This window comes from Eptatretus burgeri, chromosome 9 (assembly GCF_056783735.1).
Source record: "Eptatretus burgeri isolate ZD-2024b chromosome 9, Ebu_testis_v1, whole genome shotgun sequence".
In the NCBI taxonomy this organism is placed as follows: Eukaryota; Metazoa; Chordata; class Myxini; order Myxiniformes; family Myxinidae; genus Eptatretus; species Eptatretus burgeri.
Genome location: NC_140969.1, coordinates 69,544,038 through 69,562,949, shown reverse-complemented (window position 1 = coordinate 69,562,949; position 18,912 = coordinate 69,544,038). Strand labels below are relative to the sequence as shown.

Genomic DNA, 18,912 nt, shown 5'->3' with positions numbered 1-18,912 from the left:
GCCAACACGTGCAGGCGCGAGGCATGCAGGAGAGGACTCGCCTACCACGCTCAGGCACGGAGTCGCGGCCAGGCGGGACCCCGTCGACAGACGTCGGAGAGGGACTCGACACGCTCAGGGAAGTCGCGACTTCCATTTCTTTTGGGTTCTGTGTAAACGTGTGTGTGTGGCGCCAGTCTGGTGAAGTAAAACTGGTAACTGTTGCCGTGTGTCGGTCTTTGTCGGTTGTAGCTCTGCATCGACGTTGCTTTATCGTTTTTCATATTACATTTGCTCTTTGTGCATAATTGTTTTAATTGCTATATGTGTGTTCTGTGTCGGTGTGAATAAAGTGTTTGCATGTTGAATTGTTCCCCGTTTCGCTGTGTCCTTTCCTTTGGTTGAATCTCCATCTTGCTTCACGTAACGGGTTCGTCGTGGGCTTAATACGCCCGATAATTAATCGGAATCGTCGAGGCCGACGATAACACCGCTCGGTTATCCCGATAGTACGGAACGGACCGCTTAAGCGGCCCGTGTCCGGAGTCGATCTGCGGCGAGGTGCGATTGCCCGGTCTACCATCCGCGTGGGTACTTAGGTAGGTCGAGTTTGGCGAACAACCCCATCCCACGCGGTTGGCCGATTGGCACGATCGTAGTGAGGCCGAAAGGCCCACCCATGACTAGCTCCTGGCGTTAGTCCGAGAGGGTCATGACAGAATTGTCCGTCCGGTGGGCGACGTGCCGCGATTCGAGTCACGTGGCCGATCGCACGCCGGCGGGCGCGAATTCACAAATATATATATATATATATATATATATATATATATATATATATATATATATATATATATATATATATATATACACACATACATATACACAAACACATGATATGCTTGATGAAGCATTTTAGGGATTCAGGGTCCTCAAGCATCGGTGCAGAACCTTCTGCTCATTCTTCTGAACCATTTTTATTTAATTACGGTTGCAGACGAAGCCACAATATGGCAATGAGAATGCATAGAGGCTGCTGAAAGAAGCAACATTTCACGGTAAACTTCCCTCGATGAAATCAAATGGCGAGGTGCACATAAATCAAGACAACTGCACTCGGCTTATTTCCCAAAAAGCTTCTTTCACGTGATTCGGCCGAAAGATTTTCACCAACTCGCCCGTTTCATACGATCCTGTATTCTGAACTTGATTTATGCTTCTCCAATAGCCCTGACGATCCCATTCTGTAAGTCACAGTGAGAGGAGCAAGAAAGCATATTTTGGAAACAACACGTTCTAAGTCTGGTGTTTGCCATGGTTCAAACACGGTCCATCGATAACCTGCACCCAACTGAAAGAGGTGTTAGAAACCCGAAGCATGGTTTGAATTGGTATGGTTAAATCTAATTGTCGTACATTGGTCATCTTGAGTCACTTCCAATCCCCTCGTGTTTTTCCAGGAACATCGACCCATATTAAGTTTCTTGCTGCGGTATCTCAGTAAATTTATATATTTTTTAAGCCCAGGTACACCACATTCTGGCAGTGGTTTAAAAAGGAAATTTCAGTGAGGCATATAATTTATCCAGCTTCATTTATTTTGTTGATGGAGATGTTGCTTCTTCTGGTCTTTGAGTTAGATAAGAAATCTTTTTCACCACCTATGAAGGGCTGTAAGGATGATTACCTGTTCATACGGTTTAAGGGAACAGGTGCATTATGTGAACGCTTGATTGATTGATAGCAGTGATTATATATATATATATATATATATATATATATATATATATATATATATATATATATATATATATATATATATATATATATATATATATATATATATATATATATATATATATATATATATATATATATATATATATAGGCAGTGAGCTCCATTATAAAACACCTTGTGGAAATTGAGGATCACCATTTCATAATTCCTCACTCAATTGTTTCATTTGTTTACAGCACAAGTACCCACTGAGAGAGTTGAACAGTTCGTTTAAAGCAAGCCCACCAATTCTGGGACTTGAGTGGAGGATTTACATCAATAAGAAAATGTTGTCATGACCACAACTTCCACAAGAAGAATATCTCAGGAGGGCAGTGGTTACGCACGTTCAGCATTTCCTTATGGTCGTGAACCTGTCCCTTCAGCAAACAGCGGCCGCACCATAATGGACTGCAGAACCTTTTCTGCTTATTTTGCTCATTACCTCAACCACCGAAGGTGGATGGTGGTTTTGTTTGTTTGGGAACAACATATCTCAAAAAGTTGTTGACGTTTTTGGACGAAATTTGGTGTGGAGCTTGGGTATGCGACAAGGACGAAATGATTAGATTTCGGTGAAGATCCGGATCCGGATCTGGATCTGAGAAAAATTTTTTTTAAGTGATTCTTCACCATTGGGAGATAGGGCTAAAAAGGTATGGACAGATTTGGGCGAAACTTTGTGGGCAGGTTGGGTAATGTAACAAGGATGAATTGGTTCGACTTTGGTGAAGATCTGGATCCGGATCCGAGAATTTTTAAAGTGATTCTTCATCATTGAGTGATGGGGCTAAAACGATATGTAGCAGGATATTTCAAAAAGTTATGGGTGGATTCGGACAAAACTTATTGGGAGAGTTGGTTAAGTGACAAGAACAAGCCCATTAATTTTTAGTTCACATCCAAATCCAGCCTATCAGTGGGATAAAAAACATTAACTAATCAGCCTGGCAGAGGTATGCTCTCTACCGAATGCCCTTCTAGTTGTTTCTGCTTCATAGAATTCCAAGTTTACGGTAAGTTAATCTTGAACATGTTACACCCATGATTGATATTCTGATATTCTTGGTCAGCGTGTTCGTGTGTGATTTGCCTTTGACCTTTTGATTTGGGACACTGTGTAGCAGAAAATTCCTATCGTATCGGTGAGGTTGTCTTCCAATAGCCAACTCTTCCATGCCTGTCGTTGTCCATATTTATTCACCTGTTGATACAAGTACTTGTTGAGAAGAAAACAGGTCATCTAATGTCAGATATTGAATGTGCTTGGGTAACACCAAAAAGCAAAAGTTTGAACCCCTTGTTGGGTTTTCATTCCCTCATAATATCCTTCTTTTAACTTCTGCCCAAGCTTTTCCATGAACTTTATTTATTGAAAAAAAAAGTCATTGACAAAGTCCTACAGGTTTGTTTAAACCATGATTTTGACTAATGTTTATACATCTGGTGACATGTAAACTAACTGGAAAAATTTATTATTCGTTATTGAGCACAAGTCCTGCTGTTCTGGCCCCGTCATTTCAGATGAACCAGTCGCCTTTTTGGTCTTACCGGCCCCCTCTAGACCCTCAAGACCGGAGAGGAACCATAAAGCCATGTCCACACATGTACATCCAGATAGTAGCCTACTCTGTTAAATGTTTAATGTCAAAGCTTTCTGCTCACCTTTGCTCCTTTATCCACCATTCCACTGAAAATTCACTTTCCTAATGTTTTTCATGGTGGTGGCTCTTAGTCAGCTCAGGTCACCTGCCATACTTGTTTCTTCTCTACTCTTGCTAACCCTGTCCTTCGGATCTACCTATAATCATGTTTACTTGCTTATTTTGAGCATCTTTCTGTCTCCCATCCCACTGCTCCCCACTGCCGAAATTTAAATCCATTATCCTACCTGTCATTGAGTCCTTCATGAGCCTCAAGTTCTTTGTAGTTAGAAATGTGGGTACACAGAAAATGTCATGGGAATGACAAAATATTTTGATCACAGTTCATGAACTGAGACAGACTCTTCTGAAGCATGCTTGGAATGTTTGGAGGTGGTTGGTGTAATAATGCTGAAGAAGACATCAAGGATGTAAAAAATCTCCACCATTTGAGTAAAGATGGCCGTAGAAGACCAAATGCTTCCTCTTTTCTTCATTGCCCTTTTGCCAGATGGATTCATTTTTATTCACACTGACAGAGAAGGCTCCTCGACTTTTGAAATATAAACATTTTGCAGGATAATTTGTGAAATATGACACTGCAAACTTTTCATTAACTTCCTAATGAATGTACCTCCCCAAAACTGACCCATGGTCTTTATTATCTCCATTAACCCTTCCAAATTGAACTCTCTCACTTGCCGATTTCAGTATTCCCCCACTATCTCCTCTTTCTCTCTCTCTCTCTCTCTCTCTCTCTCTCTCTCTCTCTCTCTCTCTCTCTCTCTCTCTCTCTCTCTCTCTCTCTCTCTCTCTCTCTCTCTCTCTCCCCCCCACCCACCCTCTTTGTGATGCACCTCCAACATGTCAACATGTCACTCCTCCGTACCTTTTACCAAAGCCTCTTGAATGCCTTGCAGAGCCTTTCAGTGAGCCGTCAGGCAGATACCGATGTCACAAAAATGCCAGCACACGCAATTTTGTTTCATAACCTTCTCTTTGCCAACATCCCAAAAAGTCGAGATTTTTAGTTACACTTTGTAGCAGCAGGTATTTTTGAAGGTGTGGCATTTCCAACATGACTCGGGCATGGTTGGAATTCCATACATGAAAAAGCAGACTAAACAGGGATTCGATCCCATGAGGTGATCGGGAAATTTTTGAAAAAAATTATCCAGGTGGGATGGAAACTTGGCCTACTTTGGACTCAAAATGCAGAAAACTTATCGAATGAGCTTGCAGTACCAAAATTGATTATTGAACCCATTCAAAATGATTTGCCCCCTGTTCGCGATGGGTCAAAAGCTTTTCCAGATTATGAACAGCAAAGACATCCAGAAGATGTACCTTAAATTGTTACATGGGACCCCTTACTAAATGGGGTTACCCGATGAAAAGGATTGCGGTCTGGAGGACCCAGCCTCCGAACCCATTTGGGAAGCCATGTATAGTGAGCCCATATCAAAAAGAACAGGTGATCTCCAGTGGCGTTTGTTCCACTGGATTGATCCCTCCAACACATTCATTGGACATTTTTCTCCTGTATCTGTTTGTTGTCCTTTTTGTATAGTTAATGAAGACTTGTTTCATGCATTTATAGACTGTACGGTTATTTCCTTTGTTTCATTGGTTCAATTATATTGCACATAAAATGCATATTACCTTTTCCTTGATGACTTACATCTTTGGTTTTGCTACGAAACAACATCCTGCATCTAAACTGCTTTGCTTCCTAATAGCTACTGCAAAACTTGCTGTTTATCGAACAAGCAAAGAGAAACGAGGTAGCAAACCTACAGAGCTTTGTGATATATTGTCTTTCAATGCACTGATCTCTGCAAGATAGAAGCTTGAGTTTACCTCTTCCAAAGACACCAGAAATTTTCAAAACTTTTTTGATACTTGGTGTGTCAGTGCTTTTTGTGAGATTCAAGACAACAAATTTCAAACATTGTCATGACATGTTGATTTTGATTCTTTTTTTTTGAAGCCCATTCGTTTTTTTTTTCTCTGCCAATTTGATTTGTATGTAAAAAAATATGTACATATTTTACTTTTTGTATTTTTTTTTGTTATAAAAGGAAATAAAAGTAAAGTCGTACTCTCTCTCTCTCTCTCTCTCTCCCTCTCTCTCTCTCTCTCTCCCCTCCCTCTCTCTCCCCCTCCCCCTTTCATATTCGCTTATTTGCTTGCTGGTTTTGCCCAATTGTTTCCCCACTACCCACCCATCAATTTAACCTTGCTCCTTTATGAACCTCGCAATCATATAGAAAAAAGATGCATTTGGAAATGAAGTAATTTTATCATTTGTTTAATTTATACAAAAGTAACACATTGTAAGTTATCACATGTTCCATGCCTGGGTTTGAGGAGTATTTAATCTCAGAGCCAAAATCACTGCAGCATGGACAGTGTGGGACTTGAAATGCAACGTGCTGTTACGACTGTCTCAAAGGTAGACGACTGTAAGGTCAACTGAATTGAAATATCATTTTTGTTTGAATTAGCTATTGTGCATTGAATGACTTTTTGATGGATATAATAATGATTCGTAATACATGGTTAATGTTTTTATATGTGATGAAGGATGAAAAGGATGAGAGGTCAAAATATTCTTTGGGAGGTTGTAACAAACTTCTTTGATATTCTCATTCATTTTCTGTAGACATTAAATGTACAAAATGGCAATTAGAGGAGCATATCAGGAGGTTAAGTGGAGCTCCCCTGTCAATGAGGGAAGCTGTTGGACTTGCCTTTCCTGGACCGTACCCACAGTACCATGTTCTGCTGCTGCTGTATAACAGGAAAATGGCCAAAAAGCGCAAGGAGGGGACAGGCGGAGGAAGTGAGGGAAGCCGCCAGGAAATGACGCTGATGGTGCAGACCGCAGACAAGAATTTTGGAGAGCAGAATGTACTGCAGACAGAGGAGCCATTGGCTTACTACAACTCACACAGCACTACTCCAGGCAGATGTGAGTTCTCCTGCATACACATTGTACTTTCCATTGCATCCATGCGCTGCTTCACCCGTAAGACTTCCCCTGAAGCTCACTGATTTTACTATGATATTTTACCCAGAAAAACTACTTTTATTATAATCAGTGACGGAGTGCATTCATGAATGGTCTCATAATTAGCGTGCAAGGCACTTGTAGTGATTTGGACAGGCTGGTCTTGGTGGAATTTGAATGTGTAACTGCCAGGTAATGGCATTTATCTGATAGCCATTATCACAGTAAAATGACAATACCTGGGATTTTTGCAATTCACAAGAAATAACACCTGAATGAAAGAATGAAAAAACAGAACATCTTTAGTGGCCAAAACACACCCATACCACCAGGACGTTAATAAGTGCTCCAGTGGGCCATGTCATTCGCACTGCTCTGAGCCATGATCAGAGCAGACCGTTTCTACTTCCTCATTGGATGGCAGGTGACCTGATTGTGCAGCAAAATGAATGTATGGCGAGGCAAGTGCAATCTCCGCCACTTGATTTGTTACAGCCTTAGTGTCATTTGCATGGACAGTGTAAACTGCATTACAATTATATATACCGCTTTGACCAAAATATGCCTTTAATTCCAAGTAAGTAAGGCAAAGGTTCATGGAGAAATGAATTAAAAAACAGAGACTGATTAATAACTGGAATCTATTGTGTTTACTCAGAAGGAGAAATAAAACTGCAGCTTCATGTGTAAACAAGAGAGTAGAAACCACCGTGTCCTGGCACATGGCAGGCTGAATGGTACAAATTTGTTGAAGCCTTTGGACGAGCTCCCAAGGATGCCGTCGAGTGTATGGGCATGGGAACAGCACGCAATGCGAAGGAAGAATACAGGAGCTGGGTCGACAGCTGGTCTTAAGTAGAAGGATTTAACAGGTAGACCGGCCCAATTTTCTGGTTCTCGGGCCAAACTCTATGGTTCTTGAGCCAAACCCTCCAGTTCTCTTGTCAACCCCAGCTCCCCGATTCAGAGGCCACATTGGAAGACAAGATAACGTAAGACTTAATGTATCCTCGTGAATTCATACCTTGGCTCATCCATTTTTACCTCCACCACCGAAGGTGAATGAGGTTATGTTCTAAAACCACTCTGGCTGTTTGGCTGTCTGTGTGCAGGATATCTCAAAAGGTTTTACGTGATTCTTCACCATTGAGAGATGGGGCCAAAAACTATATATATATATATATATATATATATATATATATATATATATATATATATATATATATATATAGCATGATATCTGAAAAAAATTGGACAGATTAGGACGAAACTTACTGGACATGTTGGGTGTGTGACAAGGAAGGATTGATTCAATTTTGGTGAAGATCCGGATCCGGATTTGATAATTTTTAGTGATTCTTCACCTTTGAGAAATGGGGCGAAACTAATATATTGCACGATATCTCAAAATGTTGTCGATGGATTCAGACGAAACTTGGTGGACATGTTGGGTGTGTTGCTCGGACGAATTTATGCAATTTCGGTGAAGATCCGAATCTGGATCTGGATATGAGAATTATTTGATTTTCAAAATTATTCTTCACCATTGAGAGATAGGACCAAAAGCGACATAGGTCTGTTTCACATGATATTTCAAAAATATATTGGCCCCTATAAGTTCTCATGGATCCACCGAGTGCCCTTCTAGTTTTGAACAGAAAGGCTGGAAATCTCGAGAAATTAAATGATGGCATTTGGTTTTGTACAGCCATTGGTGAGAGAACTCCAACTCGGGCCGCATAATTCTGTCCTCAATTTCATTTAGTGAGGCAACTCACATGGATTTGGCACCCAACGCTAGTCTACAATGCCAGAAAAACCGTCAGCCAGGGCAAAGCCATGCTGGGCCACAGCCCGTGGCACGTCAAATCTCTCGGCAGGGTTGCTTGATAAAGAACAAATTGTTTACCGTCGTTTGCTGTAGTTCAAGCTGGATGTGTACCTTTCTGCCAGGCATGAATCCACACGGGGAAACTCTTGGCTGAAGCAACGGCACTGGCATATGCCGACCGGGATGCGCTTGAACCCACAGTTGTGATTTTTCAAAATTACCGTCATTTTCACTTGGCACACCAGAAAACTTTTAAGTAGAATCTTTGCAATTTGCAGCTTATTCATTAAAAACAATATATAAAATATATATATATATATATATATATATATATATATATATATATATATATATATATATATATATATATATATATATATATATATATATATATATATATATATATATATATATATATATATATATATATGTACATATATTGATATTTTGACATATATAGAAAGCTCTTTCTACCCACTGACTGACTCACTCCCTCACTCACCACTTACTAATATAAAAGATCGGTACCTTCCAGGGACGTAGAAAGCTGAAATTTTGCGTGCTGAAAGACATCGAAACCCATACACCAGAACAATTCATGGAACAATTGGAAAGCATCCATATATGAAGAAAAAATGAAAAAAATATGTAGATGAGCGACCTGATCGAGACAATGGGGAAGCATGGTAATTTTGTGTGCCGACGGGCATCGAAGCCAATACACCTGGAAAAATCACAAAACCATTGGAAAGTGTCCGTAAATTAAAATAGAAATAAATGAAAATAATGAAATGAAAAATATAAATGCACGTGAGCAACCCAAGACAAATGGGGAAGCATGGTAATTTTGCGTGCTGACGGACATCAAAGCCGATACGCTGGGAAAAATCACAGAACCATTGGAAAGCTTCTGTAAGTTCAAGAAAAACAAATGCAGGTGAGCACCCAGAGACAATGGGGAATCACGGTTCGTTGTTGCTTACAGTGTGTAAGCTTACCCCATCTGTCTGTCCGTCCTTGAACGACTCCCTCTGTTTTGGGGCTTGCCTCGTCAATCCTTCTGTGGAACGTTTTGGGCTCCCAGAGGATGTTGTAGTAAGGTGGGTGGGAGGTTTCATAAATGTCTCAATACAATTATGATTTTAATTTTTGATCTGTACGAAGTGTTTTGTATCCACCCTTTCTCGCCGGCAGATTTGGCTAAATTGGATGTCACGTGAGAACAGCATATATATATTCGGAACCTCACGGGTGCTTGTATTTTGTTATACTAGTACGGGCCCGAAGGGGCGTGCCCGTAGGTGCATGCCAGTATGTGCAGCCTCTCTCTCTCAAACCTCTAAAAGGCACATCCGCGGGTCCCCAGCAATATTCCTGGCAAGTTTAAATCGTGCAAAAATGAATAAATAAAGAAAGAATAAATAAACATTTTATTGTGACGTCATTCGTGATGTCATAGCACCGTGTCTTGTCATTGGTCGACAGATAAATGGCCGTAACTTGGGAACCGCTGGTCCGATCGATATCAAACCTTGAAAAGGCACATCAGCGGGTCCCCGGCAATATTCCTGGCAAGTTTCAATGAGATCGGACCAGCGGTCGTCGAGAAACGGCGGTTGCAGACAGACAGACAGACAGACACACAGAGATTGCTGGAATTATAGATAGATTAATGCTTTCGTATTAATTTGCGATTTGAATGATGCTGTTTGGAATGAAATTAAAGAGATCGAGTTTTAAGCAGGATGAGGAAATTATGTGAGAATTTCCAACCGTGACATTCGTGGATTCGGCATTTGCAGTTTCACCATTGTGACGTCATAGAAATATGACCCACCTTAGTTATGTTGGGGTCAGCTGCAGTAAGTTTTCTTTTTTAACCCAAGTCCTTCACAAACCAGCTGTCCAGCTCATTCCTGTGCATAGCATGGGTACCTTGCTATTACAGATAATCGCAGAGCCTCCAAAATTTAACATCAGGACTATGTCCTAATGTTGGAACCCAAATTTGGAAGCATTCTAACTACTGGGTCTGGAGAAGAAGATTTTTGAAGGATTTATATATATATATATATATATATATATATATATATATATATATATATATATATATATATATATATATATATATATATATATATATATATATATATACACATACATATTAGGGAGAGTTGCCAATAATGCTCCTCGCGCTGAGTCAAGATCGATGTCATCTTGTGTTTATGCCTTCCTAAATGTTTTTTCAGAGTGATGAATTATAAAGGGAACCAATCAATATTTGCTCGTTTCAAAAACCTTTAAGCTTAAATATTAGCCAGGATAATCATAAATGCATTTCTCCACAAGAGGTTATTGGAGTGGCATTTACACAGAGCAGCTTTAAAATGTAATTTCTTGATTTGGTCCTCTTTAGCCCCATTCCCACTCACATAAGTCTTTGGGCTACATAATGGATTCAAATTATTGGGATGTTTGCACACTCTTGGGAGGAAGTCTGCACATCCCTGTGGCTGGTGTTGCAGAAAATCATTCGCAGAAAGGAATCCTCCTCAGGATGTAGAATTTCTGCGAAAGCATTCCTCCTTTCCCAGTTCGTTCTGCGAAGACTGTACTTTGCTTCACATTTTGTCCCCTGCTCCCTGTGGGCATCAGGCATTGTGTACGGAGGTACGTGCTCTCCCGAGTGCCCTTCGAGCCCACTTGTATGTTTGGATTTCATGTTGAAATGCAACATTGTCCACTAACCTCTTTGTCCTGCATATGATTTGTCTGCAGGCTCCACTTTGAGCTTGAAATATATGTTGTCAAAAGTTAGATTGACATTTTCTGACATCAGCCTGCTGTTAAGTGCTTTGATAATCGTATTCCTTCTGTGCCAATGCATTCCATTTATCAAACACAATAGAGACAACAAAGCCCTTTCCAAAATTTGTAAGTATCAGGAAAAGAAATTTTCTTAATGGTAAGGAAAGCACTTCCCGACCTTGTGCTCACCAGTCAATGTGGGCGGAAATTGTCGATGATTGTTACAAATCTTTCAAAAAAAATATCCCCATTGTCCTCGACATTTTGCATGAGAAAGTTTGATGATTCTTACATTTTGAAAACCATCTCTCTCCTCTCCTCTCCTCTCCTCTCCTCTCCTCTCCTCTCCTCTCCTCTTCTCTCTCTCCATCGTGAGCAGACAAGGAACTCAATCACATGCACTTGGTACTTTTCTTTCTGAAAATGAGTGGCTGTTTTTCCACCATTGTTTCACACTTTATTCCAGCACTGCATTAGTTTCTCATTTACAGAAGACCATACACTCACTGTGATAAATTTGTCGAACCCCGGGCATTTAACCGATTGACAAAGCTCCGGCCAACGTGTGGCTCTCGTCCAGTATTGAGTGTCATTTCGTGTTTTTTGTTCGCATGTTTATATGGACAATCAAAAATCTACATAGATTGGGAAATTACTCTTCACTTAGAGGAAAGTTTGTTTTTAGACCAAAACGAGTGGAGGTGTACCATTGAAAGAGCAAAAAGACCTGTTTGATATGACAATGCTGAGTGTGGCTAACAGTCGGCTTCATAAAGACCTTTGTCTTTACCAATCATTCTGTTTTTCAGTTGCCACATTGTTCCCCTTGTGCTCAGATTACAGTTTACAAGCAAAAGTACCCGTCCCCAGTGACGGGAAAAATTTATGTTGATCTATCAATTTCAATTGTTTCATGGATTTTAACAAGGTTAATTGTGTTGCACTCTTGGTTTCACTCAGATATGAAGCTCAGAATTGCATATACTGCCTCCCGCCAAATGGTCGGGGAACCCCAGGCAGCGGAGGTTGGATTTGTCTTAAAAAATAGTATGCAATATCCTGCTTGTGAAATAAAATTGGGCAGCAACATTATTCATGCCTGTTCTCCCATCATTTCAAAAGAGAATGATGAGCTTTGCCTGCATGTGCAGCTTTTCAAACACAGCATGGGAAGCAGCCGCCGAAAGTGGAAGAAAGAGGAGTGCACAGACAGACACCACGATTCGCAACAGATATGTAAGACGAGCAGGGACCCGTGGAAATTCCGATTCCTCAACTCTCCACCCACCCACTCTCTCCCACCCTCCACCCCCCTCTCCCCCTCCCCCCTTTGCATCCCCCTGCATCGCAACTATCCCCTCCTCCTCCTCCTGTCTCTCCCCTCCCCCAATCCCTCACCCTCTCCCCTCTCTGCTCCCCCCCAAACCCCCCTCCCCTCACTCTCCCCCTCCTCACTCTCCTCCCCCACCCTATATCTCCCTTCCCTGCTCCTTCCCCTCTCCCCCTACCCCCCACAGCTGGGAAGAGAACTTTCAAAGGGGCCCCATGTAGTATTTCAAAAGCTTTCAAAGTACAGTAGTTACAATGTTACAATGTCCCTCACTTACACATCACCTCTCACTTACACATCACGTCTCACTTACACATCACCTCTCACTTACACATTACGTCTCACTTACACATCACCTCTCACTGACACATCACCTCTCATTTACACATCACCCATCACTTACACATCATTCTTTCACTTACACATCACCTCTCATTTACACATCATCCTCTCACTTACACATCATGCTCTCACTTACACATCACCTCTCATTTGCACATCACTTCTCATTTACACATCATGCTCTCACTTACACATCATCCTCTCACTTACACATCATGCTCTCACTTACACATCACCTCTCATTTACACATCACCTCTCATTTACACATCATGCTCTCACTTACACATCATCCTCTGACTTACACATCATGCTCTCACTTACACATCATCCTCTCACTTACACATCATGCTCTCACTTACACATCACCTCTCAAATGACACATCACCCTCTCATTTACACATCACCTCTCACTTACACATCACCTCTGACTTGCACATCACCTCTCATCACCGAATATCTCTTAATATCTGGAACTTTAATTGAAATTGCTGTTCTCTAATCGCATAATGCTCTGAAAACAGCCTCTGGCTAAATTACCATTGGAAATGTTCTCAAATCTGATATCAATTCTCAACGTCATTCCTTTCAGGCTGTTACAATTCCATTGTGCCACTTTCCTTTGAAAATTTCAATACAGGTAAAGCATTTGTGGAATATTTATGAATCTAGAAAATCGTGTGGCGATGGAGGCAGAACCGCAGAGTTGGGCATGGTGGGGCTGGAAGAAGGGAGCTGCTGAGTTAAAGGGCGAGTGAGGATTTTCCTATTGTGGAAGAACAAAGGCAAGGGGCTTTATTGTTCGGAAGGTAAATGTGAGAGGTCACTTGGACTTTGTTTTCCCCTTCATGGGGATTGTGATGATATTGTCAGCTTGCTTGCAACCTCCCTCCTCCTGCCATCAATAACCAAGGCTTCTTGAGAAACATTGCTACTGGTTCAACGCTATCTCGCTCAAGGTGTTGTGCCGGGTTTCACCATGATTGGGCAAGAAAGGTTTTCACCACCCCCTCCCCCAAACGTCATTATTGTTGTCTTCTTCTCAGGCTTTGAACAATGGGATTCATTTTTGGATGCAAAATGAGCAGATTTTTCGAGGAAACTGGTACAGTGAACAAAAAGCAAACGTGCATGATCATTGGAGACCTTCCTCCTGCAATCACGGTGATGTTTGCTTCACAAGCTGAAATGTTGTCGTGTGTAAGTATTTAGTTTAGAGCCATGAAAGATTATTTCAAACCATTGAGAAGTCTAATTGGATCTGATTTGATCTCCTGCTTGGAAACCTTGTGATTTTTCTCATCCAATGATTTTAGAACTGAACAACCAAATGTCAGCTCCTTCCTCTGAGCAGATGCTGGTGTGGTTGTTATTCTTCATTACATGGCTGATTTATCTTCCCTGCCCTGTTGGAAGGCAGGTAGGTGAGATCAATGTATGTCAGAGTTTCTGGTTTCTCAATTTTGCACCTCAACTAAGCATTTCGATATTCTTGTAGCAAGCTGCAGGCTGGAGGTTCAAGTCCTGATTCCTCCATTTGACTGAACAAAGTGACCAATTTGGTAATTGTCTGATAAAAGTTGAATTTAATTCCACAATTATATACCCTGTTCGCCATCTGTAAGCCGAAACACAGGCTTTTGTGCTACCTCCCACCTTGTGTTGGGGGAAGGTTCTTTTGCACTGATGCTTCTTCAGTTGAACAATGATGCCACAGCCATTGTAGAGTCTTCTTTCAACTGACCAGGGATTGATTCTCCACATCCTTCATCAGCCAATTGTTGTCTCGGGATCATTTCCGTCCACGGTGCTTTCACAGACCTGTGGAGTCAGATAGATGGCATTTTACCGCTTGAAAATACGACTCTCAGCCGTCCACTATTATCCCACTGCTGGAATACGTTGGGAGTCTACGTAACTATGGTCTTTATTTTGTTGAGGTATCCACGTGTGTGGAAAAGCCAGGAGTCATTAGGTCGGGAAAAGCCAGGTCTCCACTTGTGAAACGTTTTTCAGCAGCATCCTCATGCAGCAGCCCACCCATGCAGCCCCTTTTTCTAAACCAAGGAGTTCATATGTGGTGGAATCTCCTTTTTCCAGACGACACACCTGATTACTCCAAGATGACCAAATTTACTCTGCCACGTGTTTCAGAATTTGTGTCGACTGCTTCAGATAATTTTGTTGTCATATTGTACACCGCTCCTTCCCAATTCCATATCAAGGCGATGCGTGACATCATCACCGGGTGCCGAAGGGAGTATTCAGTTTTTACTCCGTTTGTTTGTTTATCCGGGTGATGTCTCAGCCATCCTTTGAGCTCGGAAGCTGAAATGTGGGGACAAAAGTGAAGGTGTGCTTCGGCAAAAATGTATCAATTCATCAATTTGATTTATCAATTAATCGATTAATTATTCATTTTTCGACGAATGACTTAATTTTCAGAAAGTTACAGATTCGGATGAAATAGTGATGGTTTTGGTGTACAACTGTATTATCGCCAATTTATTGAAGAAATTAATTATTTTTACGATTATTATTTATTTATTTTAATCATGCAATTAATCAATCGATCCATTATTGTACACCACTCCCTCCCAATTCCGCCTCCACGTGCTGATGGACTGACGCGACGTTTTGGCCGATGGTTTTTACTTTTAATACATTTTTCATGAATTTATATTGTTTACCTTTTGTCATGCTCTGACATTAAGGACATGAAAAATGGCAAAGTCTGGGATGATTTCTAAATTTCACTTCTGTAAGCCTGGAGCCACTGATTCGATCAGGAAAAACATGGAGCTACGAAAAGGACTGAAGAATAATGGCCTCATATTAACGGTCCTTAAAAGTTTGCACTAAGCAATTTGCATGGTTAAAAATGCAATGGTAGTTTTATTGTCAAGCTGGTGTAATTCAAAACGAGCCCTTAGGCAAACTAGACCAAACCTCCCCTCATCATTTTGTGACATCTTCCAGCCATAAATCTGACTCATGGCTGACAGATTCCCATCTGCTCTAACATCACATACAAGCATATGGGCCAGATTACAGACGAATGCTCCAGCATTGCATAAATCACTTCGAGATTTTGTTTCTAAATGAAAAGGCCGACACAAGAAATTGATTGATTTTCATTCGTTCGTTCATTTTGGTTTATTTAAGAAAACATTCTGGGTAAAGACAATCAGAAGACTGGTAGATACAAGGTTGACATTAGAATAGCAAGAGCAATCATGTTAAAAGAAATATAAAAGCACCAAGATCACAAGCTAAATTAAACACAATTCAAACAATTAGTATACATGTAGTGCAGTATATACACCTACATAACAGAATGAAAGCATTTCGGTCAAAAAAAAGGAATTGTCGAATTTTTGTACCTTTGAGTCTTACACTGTGGTAGGTCGAGGTGTTGAGTATTTCTGAGTTGAATGTTATATCGAGACACAGATTGACGGGTGGAAGGAAGAATGCCATGGTGACGATCAGACTTTAGAAGACCAAGTCCAAAAAGCAAGAGAAGCTCATTCCTGCATTCACTCAACAATTGTACATCAAAAATTTTTTTTTGCCAAATATCAAACAGACAAACAAACACCCCAAATTCAATACCCTTTCCTGTGGCGAGGGTAATTATTTTGAGTATTTCATTGAATTTCCACGGAGAACGCCAGGTACTTCAGCTCGTAATGTAATATTATGTTCCATTACAAGGAACTTTGACACAGGAGGAGGCCATTTTACCCACCAAAGCCTGCACTATGATTACCAACCTATGGTTGTTTGGCCATGCTCTCTCCTTTCCAAATGCTGAGCATCAAGCAAGGAAACAGCACATACCATTTTTAAAGTTTTTGGTATGACTCGGCCGGAGTTTATACCACCGACCTCCCAGACTCGGAACGGACACTATCATCATTAATCAACCAAGGCTCGTACTTTTCGTTACATATTCTGTTTAATACTTATATGAGAGTAGTTCACTGGTAGAGTCGATAAAGTGTTGTTGCAGTGCCCAAGCTTCTCATGTGTGGTTTTCTGTCAAAAGTTAATCTTCACCTTCCATTTCAGAAAGGACTGCAACACGATCTGTGAACCGCTGACCAAAAACAAATTAGATGTGACATGTCAAAACAAGAAAAAGAGCAATCGGAGATTGCAGACCCTTGCCATGACTTCTTTTGTCTGGTGTGTTGTGTGGTGTTTGTGAAGTTTGGTGTGGCGTTTGTGTACTGGTGTGTAATGTAATTAATAAGAGACATAATTTGAATTGCCACTTTATAACTGCTGGCAGTGATGACCGGGTACTAAGATGTCCCGCTTTGATGCAACCACACTTTGATCAGACACTTGACCCTAACCCACAACGTTTTTTCGTTATTGTTCAATTAAATTCAGAGTTGGATTAAAATATATTAAATTCAAATCAAATGGAAGACCAAACAGGTACAGTCTTGCAATTGAGTAATCAGAAGGAACCCAAACAAGCAAAAAGCAAAGATGAAGTCATCAGGAGGAACCTGGGTAGGATTTGCATTTCATCTGCTACTCCTCTACCCTCAAACCCATCACAGCCAAGTGAGCCTTATTTAAAAAAAAAAAGTATCGTAAAATTAAATAATTCTGGCTGCCAGACCATGTGTCCAATCAAGTTGAAATTAAAACATGTATTCTACATCACTACTAGATCACGATTGTGAAGTTTCACATTGATTGATTAAGCGGTTCCAGAGGAAACATTATTTCATATTTTTCTTAAATCCAATGTGGCTGCCAAACCATGTGACTTATCAATTATTCCTTAACAACCTTATACTCGCATGCCTTTGGGAACATTTGTATGAAGCTTCCCCGCGATCTGTCCAGCCGTTCTGGAGAAAAAGATTTTTGTATGTTTTAGGGTAAATCCAATACGGCTGCCAAATTGCCATGTGACCTATGTTGTCATATGTGTGAACCTTTTGTTCCATGTGGATAGGCGGTCATATGTGGAAAGTTTTGCCTTGATCTGTTCAGAGATTTCAGAGAAGAGGATTTTTTAAGGTTTTTTTTTTTGAAAAACAATATGGCTGCCGAATCATGTGACCGATGATATCATCAAAAAATCTTGTGGCCCATTTTATCCCAAGATGACCCTCAAAATCTTTCATACTGATCAGATGTAGCATTCTACATATGCAATTATGACGTCATAACGCAGACACCTATGACATCATTTAAAAAATCGCAGTCATTCCCCATGAGGAGTACTTTCCATGTGCCAAGTTTCAAATTTTTTCCTTTGTGCAGTTTCGGAGATTGAGGTCCAAAGTTTTTCCGTTTTTCCAACATGCCTGCCATGACATGCAACCTATGACATAATTATCATTATAACATTATACATGAGTTGCAACACCAATGATGAAAATTTTGTCTCAATCCAACCAGCGGTTGCAGAAAAAAAACATGAAAATTCTGTGCAAACAAACAGACAAACGGACCAAAATGCAATACCCTCTCCTTTGGCGAGGGGAACAGTGGCGATCATGTTCATGAATATGCAAAGATTATTTGGCCACAATGCTGCTCCAAAAGTTTTCTGTAGTGAAGATTATTTGATGTATTTTACCTTCATGGCTAGAGATGGGACAGGTTGTTAAATATTTGCCTCCCCTGGGCTCTCACTGTGTGGAACTCAAACATCAATCTGCCTCTGCTCCAAGTTGATGTCTCTCAATCCAGGCTGCTTCTGACAGCCCAGACATGATCTGTTTAACAGATTCTTTCCTTCCACAGGATGTCTCTTACTCATTTGTGTCTCTCCCTGAGTATTGGCTCCTCCAATTTCATAGGCCTGATCCCTGCCCTGGTGGTGGAGTTGCTCTCTACATCTTCTTCTTCTTTTGGCTGCTCCCGTTAGGGGTCGCCACAGCGGATTATCAGTTTTTGTTTCGCTCTGTCCTCCACATCTTCCATTGTCACACCAACCACCCGCATGTCCGCCCTCACCACATCCATAAACCTTCTCTTTGGCCTTCCTCTTCTCCTCCTACCTGGCAGCTCCATCCTCAGCATCCTTCTCCCGATATACCCCGCATCCCTCCTGTGCACATGTCCAAACCATCTCAATCTCGCCTCTCTCACTTTGTCTCCAAACCGTCCTACCTGCGCTGTCCCTCTAATATACTCATTTCGAATCCTGTCCATCCTCG

At 41.0% G+C, this 18,912-nt stretch overlaps 1 protein-coding gene across 6 annotated transcripts in view; it reads left to right on the top strand.

Annotated features, from left to right (window-relative positions):
- Positions 1–18,912, top strand: part of LOC147020304 (receptor-type tyrosine-protein phosphatase kappa-like) — a 374,226-nt gene that overhangs the window by 173,919 nt on the left and 181,395 nt on the right. For all 6 annotated transcript variants that reach the window (XM_085895598.1, XM_085895596.1, XM_085895595.1 and 3 more), the window contains one exon: positions 6,201–6,370. In XM_085895598.1, coding sequence (XP_085751724.1) covers positions 6,201–6,370 — 170 coding nt within the window. The remainder of the gene's footprint in view (positions 1–6,200; positions 6,371–18,912) is intronic.